Raw genomic sequence first — 10,664 nt, forward strand, 5'->3', positions numbered from 1 at the left:
TGCAGAAGAATCCCTTGTTTGTTTACATAGTCGACAGCAACGAACCCGGGACCACGAGGACGACTGAAATGGATGGCGATCGTCCCAGTGATGGATTCTTAACAGCGACGCTTTTCTACTCTGGTATTGATAAAATTCGGGAGAAATATGCCGTACAAGTGCAGTCAACAAGTGCAGCACACGGAGCTAATCGCGTTGGCAAAATTGGCTGGAATAAATGCTACCCCATCCGTTTTTCGGTAAATAAATACACATTATTAACATGTGCATCAGTGCAGTTTTTATTTTCGAAACATAACCTCACCTCGAGATTTTTTCATGGTCTCAACGTTCACCGTATTTTTATCGATAATTTTAGGATCATAACCGAGCTACTGGGGCTGCAAGTTCCTCCCGAAGATATCTACGCTCTTCTTCTACGAATATGTCACATACCGCGTAATAAAAAAAAAGAAAATGATGGAGAATTACCGAGGCATAAAAGCCAAACAAAATAAAAAACCATGAGAATTAAGCAGTCGTTATTCCTTTTACTTTTCATCATTTTACTCCTTGTCACCAAAGAGTGTATACTCTGCTTGTCAGAGTGCTGAAATGATGCTCAGCAATACGTAAAATGAAACTAAAAATGATCCGTTTGGTACGGGTAGGATGTAGCCCCTTATGTCAGGCAACTTAACATCAATTGTGCAGAAACGGAAACAGACCTCAGGCGTACGAAAATAATCAAACCCCGGTAAAATTGTAAAAAATTAGCGCGGAAATTCTTATTGCAAAATACCTACCTTCTTCAAATATCTTATTGTAAATTCATGAATAACAAGTCTATATAAATTGGGTGAAAAAATTATTTCAGACTTCAAAATCTTCAGTTTCGAACGATTATTTCGATATTCATCTTGCTAACGTTATTTACGAGGTGAGAAATAATAGCGAGATTACATCACATTACAAGATCATTTTACAACCGTTAAAGAGTTTCCAAGCAAAACTATTGGACTTTGACATTTCGATTGTTCCGAATGAAGAAGAAAAGGAAAAAGGAGTTTGTTCATGTCCACGGCAATATTGGACAAGGCCCCGCGGAATACATGACTATAAAATAAAGTAAAAATAAAGCGCAACATGCGTCACCATCCAACTTACTGGCACGTACTACTGAAGTGGGGGGGCTACTCATCTCTCTTTCACTCTTCCGCGATACTTTCTGTGCACGCGAATCTACCTCCAGCGTTGACTATATCCTCAGCCAACGCCTCCAGTAGTAAATACTCTGACGATAAGCCAGAGATTGCAACTCAATCAGATCGGAGATGTGTTGTGCGCTGTCTAAACTCTGTGCGATCCACAAATATTAAATCTTTACCACAGAATTAAATCCAATCTTATCTGCCAAAGTCATGTATTTTTAATATCTAAGGCCGACCGGTTGACCATCCTTACTCTAACCTAACCAATGATAAATCGCGTACTTCCCGCGTTGCGTCAGCATTTACATTCTGGCCGGCATGGATCTGGCTCACTGATCTCCACTGTACGCAGTAGAAATTTAGAGATCAGTGATCTGCACTATGCTTAGCGCCCGTCACACCCGTGCCCGATTTTCGGATATATCTATCATCTAGTGATCGATCCATTCCACATCTCATTTTTAATCTGTCCAAATTATATAGATTATCATGTGCATGCCACAAATGAAACATATATAGTAATTGAGATAAAATATTCAATAGCGGTTTTGAATTTTCTTTCTAAACGAAATAACGCGTTTGCATTAGTGAATATAAATACAAAGCGTAAACGCTGAGGCAGATGGTGCTGCAACACATTTAACAACTGTGTGTTTAGCCTACGAATAATTATGTCATTGCCTTTATACTCGTGACTAATTCTGAATAACGATCAACGTCATGCGGTACATTCCGGTGATTCCCCAACAACCAGTAAATGGGGAAGAATTCTGAACCAACCGGAAGTTCTCCCCCACTATCCAGAACCACCGCGATACGAACTGACGGGGACACAACAGTGACCAACGTTAATGTGGCACAAACAAGTTCAGTTATGTACAGTTATCCAACCTGTTAAAGCGGGTTTCGTGTTTGCGCGGGAAATACAAAAATTTTCATTCCATACGTAATGTGCTGTTTCTGACCGAGTGGTGTTAAAAACGAACGACAATATGACGAGAACCCAGCTTAACGTAAACGTAAGACGTTGTCATTTCTGCATTGAAAATTATTTTGTATATTGGTGGCAAGGCAAAAAAAAAAAGAAAGTAAATTAATTAGTAACGGTGTTATATAAAGTATAAATAAGCATAATATTTTTCCATCTTTTCAGAAGAAGCTCTCCAACTGCAACATCGGTTTTCCGAATGAAAAGACGCGTCTTATTAAGTAATAATAATATTTTCATTGACAAGACCTTGCACTAATTGACTTGGAAGAATATAATCTAAACGTTTTATTTCTTTTATTCCTCACAGCAACGCTGCTGATTTATTGAGTGTTCAATCTGACAGGGGCCGAGTGATTCCAACAGATAGTAAACGCGATTTCACTCAAAACTCGTCGAAATCCAGAAACAGCTCTTATGAATCATTTAGGATATCCCACCTGATATTTGCCATAATTTTCGGATCCATCGTCGTGATCGCAATTGTATTGATGATAATAGGTAAGTGATAAGAATTTACACGAAATCACATTTTCCTCACACCCCAAGTGCTCAAAATTTTCCGCCCAATTTTTCTCATCGCATCACATTGACCGCCGTTTAAAATTTCACACTCTACCATTTCATTAATAAAGTCAAATGTTACCTGAATCATCTATAATTTGAACACAGTGCGCATGAAAGTTAGGCAACAAAGATCTTCGGAGAGAATAAGAGAAAAGAAAGTGTTCTTCCTCTTAAGCAACAGCTGTAAGAATGTATGTAAGGAATGTTTACATTTTGGAATCTTACGCTTCTGATGGAAGCCCGTAAGACAGTCAAAGACCGTCCAATAATTGAAATGCGGATATGAATTATCATTAATTACGAGAAATTTCATTGTTCATCTAGAGATGCTTGGCGGCTAGGTGGTCTAGTGGAGTAAGGCTCCGGTCAAGCATCTCTAGATACCAGGTTCGATTCCTGGCTCCGCCGTTAATTTTTCGAATTTACCAGTTTATCAAATTTATATCTTCAGAATAAGAGAAGCCTGTAGGGAAAAGGAGAACTGGCGCAATTAAAAATAAGTACAGTAAATTTAAATCTGAGGACCATACGCTCTAAAGTTCATAGTCGGATTTCTTTCGCGACGCGTGTAATTTTGATAACTGATTATCCTCATGCTATTATGTATACAGTAAGACTCTGTGGATACCTACTTAATACAGCGTGTGAAGGTATCTTAAGATAAACTGTTCGTAGAATATATGAATTGAGAATACAGAGTTCTTGGAACGAGTCGTGAGCGAATTTATTTTTTCCTTCCTCTGGTTACGGCATGCAATTTCATGCCCAAATGGCACTAGCTACTCACATTTCTTATCTACACGACCAGCAGGCACATTAAAGTTTTAATCCTGGCCGCCACCCTGGCCAGTTGACAATTGTTATCTACGATTTTGAACGTCCACTTCGTTAGTTAATGTTATATATTTATTTGTAACGATAATGACCGTCGATCAAAGAATACTGACAATTTTTGTATTGGTACAAGAGTCGTACGAAATTTGTAAATTATTTTAGGATCTGTGCAGTCGGAGGTAGAATCTGTATAAATCATCATTTCAAAAAACCACATACTACTTTAGAGTTTAAAAAATAATGACAGTAAATATATACGCATATGCTTACTACCCGAAAAGTGAATGGGTAATTACTGCAATTATAGATGTAAAATGTATATAAAATTTATTTTTAATCATGTTGCCATTTTCTAAAAAAAAATTATAAAAATTTTATTTACAAGGTTTAAATCCAATGAATTTTTCTCCCGGACTAGAATTTTTTTGTATACGAGATTTGCGGTAGCATAAACTTTGACTTTATTCCCTTGTCGCATAATGTACTATTAATTATTTTGTTTTCGTAAATTTTTGAAAAGTTCTATGGAGTTCGCATCCTAGGGTAAAGACTCCTTTGGGAATAATCGAGGGTCATTACAAAATATCGAGCGAGGGACGTCGGTTCGAAGCCTACGAAGGGATACCCTACGGCCAACCGCCAATCAAGGAGCACAGATTCAGGGTATAAAATGCTAATTCTTCTCCACTCTTAATACACGTGAACATGTCTACGTTCACAAATTACAGTAGATGTAAGGAATCGATAAACTTCTAACGCAGATTCCGAGGCCGGTAACGTCATGGAAAGGTGTCCGGATGGCGAAAAAATTTGGCTCACCCTGTTATCGTTGGGGCCCAATTCCTGCAGTACGAGGACCGAAGGACGCGGCCAAGGATTCGGAGGATTGCCTTTACTTAAATGTGTACTCACCAATAACCGATCACCGTAAACTAACCGGACGACGAACGGATCTGCTGCCGGTTATAGTATTTATTCACGGTGGGGCCTTTCGGTCCGGAAGTGGAATGCAGTACGGTCCCGAGTACTTGCTCAACGAAGACGTTGTCTTGGTCACAATAAACTACAGGCTTGGACCACTTGGTGAGCTTCAAATAGTTTCGCGAACTTACTCAAATTCCCAAGAAATAAAAATGTCGACGAGATATGACGTTGCTGGTTATGCAGGTTTCCTTAGTACAGAGGATCACGTTGTGCCTGGAAACATGGGGCTCAAGGATCAAGTGGTAGCGCTGCGATGGGTTCAGGATAATATTAAATCCTTCGGAGGAAATCCAAAAAAGGTCACGATCGTTGGGCACAGTGCAGGCGGTGTCAGCGTGCATTACCATTACTTGACAAACATCACGAAGGGCTTGTTTCATAGTGAGTGGAACTCCAACAATGTCCACGATTTAAGAAGCAAACCGTTCACCATGAACTTTTTGTCTATTATGCCTGTACAATCATTTCATTACTTCTCATTTATAGACGGAATTTCACTAAGTGGCACCGCACTGAACTGTTGGGCGCAGACCGAAAACTCTCTCAACAAGACTAAGCAGCTTGCGGCAAACTTAGGATGCCCGGATTCCACTGTCGAGGACATGATCGATTGTTTGAGGGGTCAATCCGCCCACAATATCACCTATGGTGCCGCAGATTTTTCCGTAAGTATATTTGCAAATACTAAGTATATCATCAAGAAATGAAAGAATGTGATATGTTAACGCGATCAATCTAATTACTTCGATATTGAAAATTTTACAATCCTATAGTTCCAATCCTGAACAAAATCATGACGTGAAATTACTAACAATTATTTGAAAATTCTTTCAAGACCTTCGCTTGAAATTATTTCACTATATCCCACATGTTGGAAACAATCTGCATTGAAGAGGTAAAGAATTGTTGTGCTCGAACAAATTCATACGCGTCAATAGGAATTGGGAAAAACCGTTCTCCATATCTTTTCTAAACATGCAATATTAAAATTCTACGAACAATGAATCACATTTCCCGTGTCTTCATTTCCTACTAAACGTTATCATCACACAGATCGACATACTCTTATATCATACGGAGAATACTCTTCGAACGAGATTCTCTGGATGTGACGATAAGGCGAATTACTCAACACCGCGTGACTTGTTTCAGCCGTGGTTGGACAATCCGTTCACCCCATTTGGACCTGTGGTGGAAAAGGGGGGTAGCGAATTCACTTTCATCGATAAACCGCCAATCGAAGTAATTAACACGCGCCAGGCTCAAGACCTCCCATGGATTACAGGAGTAGTTAGCGAGGACGGTTTATTCCCGGGTGCCGGTAATTACAATCATGCATGTTATATCTTGATGATGAATGATCACTCGAATGAATTGCCTTTATTTCTTTTCCACGCATTAAAAGCTCTTATAAAACATATTGAGAAGAAAAATAGTATATTGTGTAACAAGGAGGCAAACTCGGTATTTTCGGACCAGTCGTAGTTTGCGATATGAGTCGTAGGTGAGCCGAAGACGAATACTGGAAATACGTAAATAGACCGTTGCCTCCTTGTTGCACACGATTTTTTATGTAATGAAAATATGTTATGCGTTTTTTCACGAAGCACGAAATTGAGGTTAGGGTCGAGTAATGCCGGATTTGTTCGCGACAACGCATGCGCGGAGTACAGAAAATACCACTATTCAACTCCTAGGACTTAAAAGTGGTCTTTTAAGTAATCCGCGCATGCGCATTCGCAGAGTAACTCGGCCGTAATAGAAACGGATACTTTGGGCGTGTTCGGAAATTGACTGAAAGTACTGTCAGTACTGAAAATCTACAGTATACGTCACTTGGACTATACCATTTTCAATACTGACAGTACTTTCAGTCAATTTCCGAACACGCCCTTTGTGTACGGAAAATAGGCGTGAAAAAATGCGTAAAACATTCTCGGGTTATGTAAAAAAGCGTTACCCTGAACGAAACTAAATAACGATTAAAAGATTTTCCTACTCACAGAATTTGTAGCAAACAAAACACGGCTTAAAGATTTGAATGAAAATTGGCTCGCATACGCACCCCATTTGCTGGATTACAACTTTACGATACCACTGAAAGATCAGAATGGGATAAGTACATTAATCAGGAAAAGTTACCTGGGTAACAGAGCAATCGACAGTAGTACTGTAAATGACACTGTGCGTATGATGAGCGATCGATTGTTCGGTTACCACGCAGCGGAAGCTGCAAGGCTACAAGCACGAGCTGGTAACTCCGTATTATTTTATTATTTCTCGTACCGAGGTACCTACAGCTTCAGTCAGTGGTTCTCCAACACTGACCAAAACTTTGGTAATTTCTCCTGCATCCTAATATTTTTTTTTTTTTACTCTAAATTCAAATAACTCGAGTATATACAATAAATATTATGAGATTTGCATGATTATTTTTTTTTTTTTAACAGGGGTCTGTCACGGTGACGATCTTGCCTATGTTATGCATTCGTTTTTTAATGCAACAACAACGAAACGGGACCGGGAAATGCAAAAGGTGCTTGTTAAACTTTGGGTGTCATTTGCGAGCAAAAGGTGAGTGTGAAACAAATTTTGCCGCCTATAGTCTTTCTTAATTAGTCAAACCGTGGATTTATCTAGATAATCATTTATCTATTTCTCAAGACTGAATGTACTATTGCCCAAACATGGGATATAAATTTTCTATTCTCAGCTTCGCCTTGATAAATTAAACATAATTATGCAGTGACCAATCGCTCTTACGATAATGTAATCTTTTCAGCAAACCCAACGTACACTGGCCGACAATAAACTCGGAAACAGATGATTTTTATTATCTGTACATTGCAGGACCGCAAAATCTCAGCATAGAAAGAACCAGGGACTTTGGAAGGGAAAGTTTTTGGCACAGTATCGGTTTTAATGAGAACATTTTGCCAACTAAAACGCCGACTGCGAATTAATCGCAAAAAATCTTTTCAAAATCATCTCTAAGAGCGTGGAATAAATCGAAGATGAATAGCCGGCAATCCCGCGGCGCGGTCCAATTAAAAAAAGAAAATAACTGATTACATAATTCCATTACTTTCTTTTATTTTTTCAAGCTAAGTAATCGTTTTGCACACGCAGTAACAACTAGGTATACGTAATTTATCGTGTGACTTGATTTTCTTTATTAATATTGACATATTTAGCAACGATGTATTAATATTATTGTTATTATCGTAATCGAGACGAGTCGTGACGAGATCTACAAGGAAAATTTATAGGGAATGATTTTGTGGAACGATGAATGGACGAGAAAAGATGTCCACCTAATAGGTTTCTATTTTGCGATATATATAAACGCTTGTGATGCTTTTTTGTACTGGTATCTTAGATTACTATGACAGGTACCACAACAGGTATTTACTACAGCAACTCTACAAAGTAGAAGATTTTTTTCCTTCTCATACAATATTCAAAACGTTATTTAATTTGAATTAAATCGAATGATACGTGCAAGCTTGTTTTTGACGTGTTTATGTCAAACATGTGAAACCTCCGTAAATGATTTTTAGATCATTCAAGGCATGTTCAGGCTGTATGTAAAATGATCTCTGATGGTTGAATTGATGCAATGGTGATGCATAATAAGAATTTATGATATACATAATAGCAACGTTATAAAAACTGTTTGTCGAAAATATGTGATAATGAAATAAACAGTATATCATTTTTCATAAAGTTCTCCAGGTGTCTTTTATTTCTCGTTTGACGTTTTCGTTCAGAAATTGATAAGGCATAACTTTTCATTATGCAGCCCAGTTGCCAAAAAGAAATCTTAAACGTATAGGTGAAAATTGCGTTGGAATGATACTTACCTCGTCTGAAGCACGGCATTTGCACGTTACTTACACTAATTCAATCACTCACGCACAACAATATGTTCACCATAGACTACAATTCACCGCCGCGGTGGAAAGAGACGCCGCACCAAACTTACGCCATTGAATGCCCGAATCGTACTGTGGCCTCAAGTATGTCGAACGCCTGATGAGGGATGGCGGTTGAAATTTGAACCATTGGAATTGCGTACAGCAGACAAGAAGTGCGTACAGAGTGGAGCCTGTACATTCCCGCTAGATGTCGTTTTATTCACTCTTATTCTTAATTCAAGCTAGAACTGACGATGACGTAATTGAAGAAGGAAGTTTACCGTGATTATTATTTATGCTGAAAACAAATAAAATTCAATCGACGATTAATGGCCGACTGATGATTGGCGGGAAAATAGGACGTATTGTTAAATAATAGTAAGGAAAGCAGGAACTTATGCATATACTTGACGGGTTTCCTTGAATATTTCGTGTGCGTTTACGAATACGCTTCGTTATTTCGTTCTCGGAATATATACATTTCATGTTTTCCCCCCTTGCGTCCGTTGCAGTACCGATGTGAGAAATAGAAGGCTGTGGATTTGACAAAAGTGTGGCGCCATATTGCCTGCTTGTGTTTGGTTGCCGTTGTGGCGCGTGGTCAAGAAAGAATTATTATCTCTCAACAGAGTCGCCATGTCCGATAATCAGGTGAGAGTAATTGTGAGAAACTAATCAAACCTCAAACCATAATTACAATTTCTTTATTTCTCTGCCAGACCAATTTTACCTCGCTTACAGTCAGCCCGCTATAACCTTTCCGTCTTTCAGGAACAGAAGCCCGAAGCCGGCCCAGGTGACGCGAATTCAGAGTATATCAAACTCAAAGTCGTAGGAAATGTGAGTATCATCACAGGATATAAAAATCTGGCTGTAAAAATTATAAGGAAGACTTCTCTAACCTCATACTTGCAACAACGAATTAAATTTTGTTAAATTCTATTTTTTTCTCTTCCCCTCCACAGGACAGCAATGAAATTCACTTCAGAGTTAAGATGACCACACAAATGGGAAAGCTGAAAAAATCTTACAGCGATCGTGTGGTTAGTTCAATAAGTCTTAGGTTATCAATAATTTTCGACAGTAATTATTTATAATTTAAGATGCTTGGAAGAAAAATTTTTTTTGTTATCACGACATAACTTCCCCCTCTTGTTTATTGTTGGAATCCGAAGCAAAAACAGTAGTCGTCGTTAATCGATACTTGGCTACATTGTTTGCTAGAATCTAATCACAAATAATTGCAAGCTCTGTTTAAATTTAGTCAAATTATTCAATTTTGCACTATCTTATCCCCAAGTTATGCCAAGTTTCTAATCTCTGAATCATCGATCAACGTAATAATTTATGATATAATTTTCCATCAGGGAGTTCCAATGACATCGCTCAGGTTTCTTTTTGATGGCAAGAGAATTAATGATGACGAAACGCCAAAGCAGGTATGCCATTTTGCCAAGATCTATTCTACTCATTATTTCAATTATATGATTTTTAACAATGTGTGTAAACACTGGGTCTCCTGGCGAACAGTAGTTTTCTGAATATCAATTTTTATAAACATTACTTCTAAACTTTTGAGTCTATCAACTTTTGTATAATGTAGTTAACACTGAGAACATATCCTGAATCTTTTCCGATTTGTTAAAAACCTAGAACACTGAAAAAATGTACAGACAAAAGGTGTAAAAACAAATACGTATACCAAAGATTGAAACACTATAAGTTTCAATTTCACTTTCAACAGCAATGCGCAGAAATTTTACCTTTAAAACTGATTCAAATGTTATATTTCAATATTCGTAGTGATTTTCAACATTTTTTCAGTTGGAAATGGAGAATGACGATGTCATTGAAGTCTATCAGGAACAGACGGGTGGTCAGTACTGAAGGATCAAAAGGGAAAGGCCATGTAATTTGGTTTTAATATGTTTAAAGTGAAAGTGATTAACGTATAAAAAGAATGAATCTAAAAAAAACAAAAAAATGGACAAGATTAATGATATGCATATGTATGTTTAAAAAAATCATTTGTAATTTAATTTCAACAATTTACCCTCGATGTGCTGTTTTACATTCCTATAACATAATGACGGGTTGACGAATTTTGTTTATTAGCCTTGCTCTCGAGCTGCGCTCAATCGTCTACAAACAATCTCGTCTAACAGTGCGTGCAATTTGCGATTA

At 37.9% G+C, this 10,664-nt stretch overlaps 2 protein-coding genes across 3 annotated transcripts; both read left to right on the forward strand.

Annotated features, from left to right (window-relative positions):
- Positions 1-1,160: 1,160 nt before the first annotated feature.
- On the forward strand, positions 1,161-8,250 carry LOC107224675 (venom carboxylesterase-6). The gene is made up of 11 exons (XM_015664837.2): positions 1,161-2,209; positions 2,344-2,399; positions 2,489-2,679; positions 4,100-4,242; positions 4,341-4,662; positions 4,747-4,944; positions 5,050-5,228; positions 5,716-5,884; positions 6,569-6,901; positions 7,014-7,137; positions 7,346-8,250. Exons 1-11 carry the CDS (start codon positions 2,183-2,185, stop codon positions 7,524-7,526), a joined length of 1,923 nt encoding a protein of 640 aa, XP_015520323.1. The 5' UTR covers positions 1,161-2,182; the 3' UTR covers positions 7,527-8,250.
- Positions 8,251-8,973: 723 nt separating this feature from the next.
- LOC107224676 (small ubiquitin-related modifier) lies at positions 8,974-10,539 on the forward strand. Of its 2 annotated transcripts, none has more exons than XM_015664838.2 (5): positions 8,974-9,131; positions 9,252-9,320; positions 9,446-9,523; positions 9,848-9,919; positions 10,305-10,539. In XM_015664838.2, exons 1-5 carry the CDS (start codon positions 9,117-9,119, stop codon positions 10,365-10,367), a joined length of 297 nt encoding a protein of 98 aa, XP_015520324.1. In that variant the 5' UTR covers positions 8,974-9,116; the 3' UTR covers positions 10,368-10,539. The 2 variants fall into 2 exon arrangements, with proteins under 2 accessions (XP_015520324.1, XP_015520325.1); XM_015664839.2 differs by having other exon boundaries at positions 8,993-9,131; positions 9,258-9,320.
- The last annotated feature ends 125 nt before the right edge of the window (positions 10,540-10,664 follow it).

The sequence above is a fragment of the Neodiprion lecontei genome, chromosome 5 (assembly GCF_021901455.1).
Source record: "Neodiprion lecontei isolate iyNeoLeco1 chromosome 5, iyNeoLeco1.1, whole genome shotgun sequence".
Taxonomy (NCBI): Eukaryota; Metazoa; Arthropoda; class Insecta; order Hymenoptera; family Diprionidae; genus Neodiprion; species Neodiprion lecontei.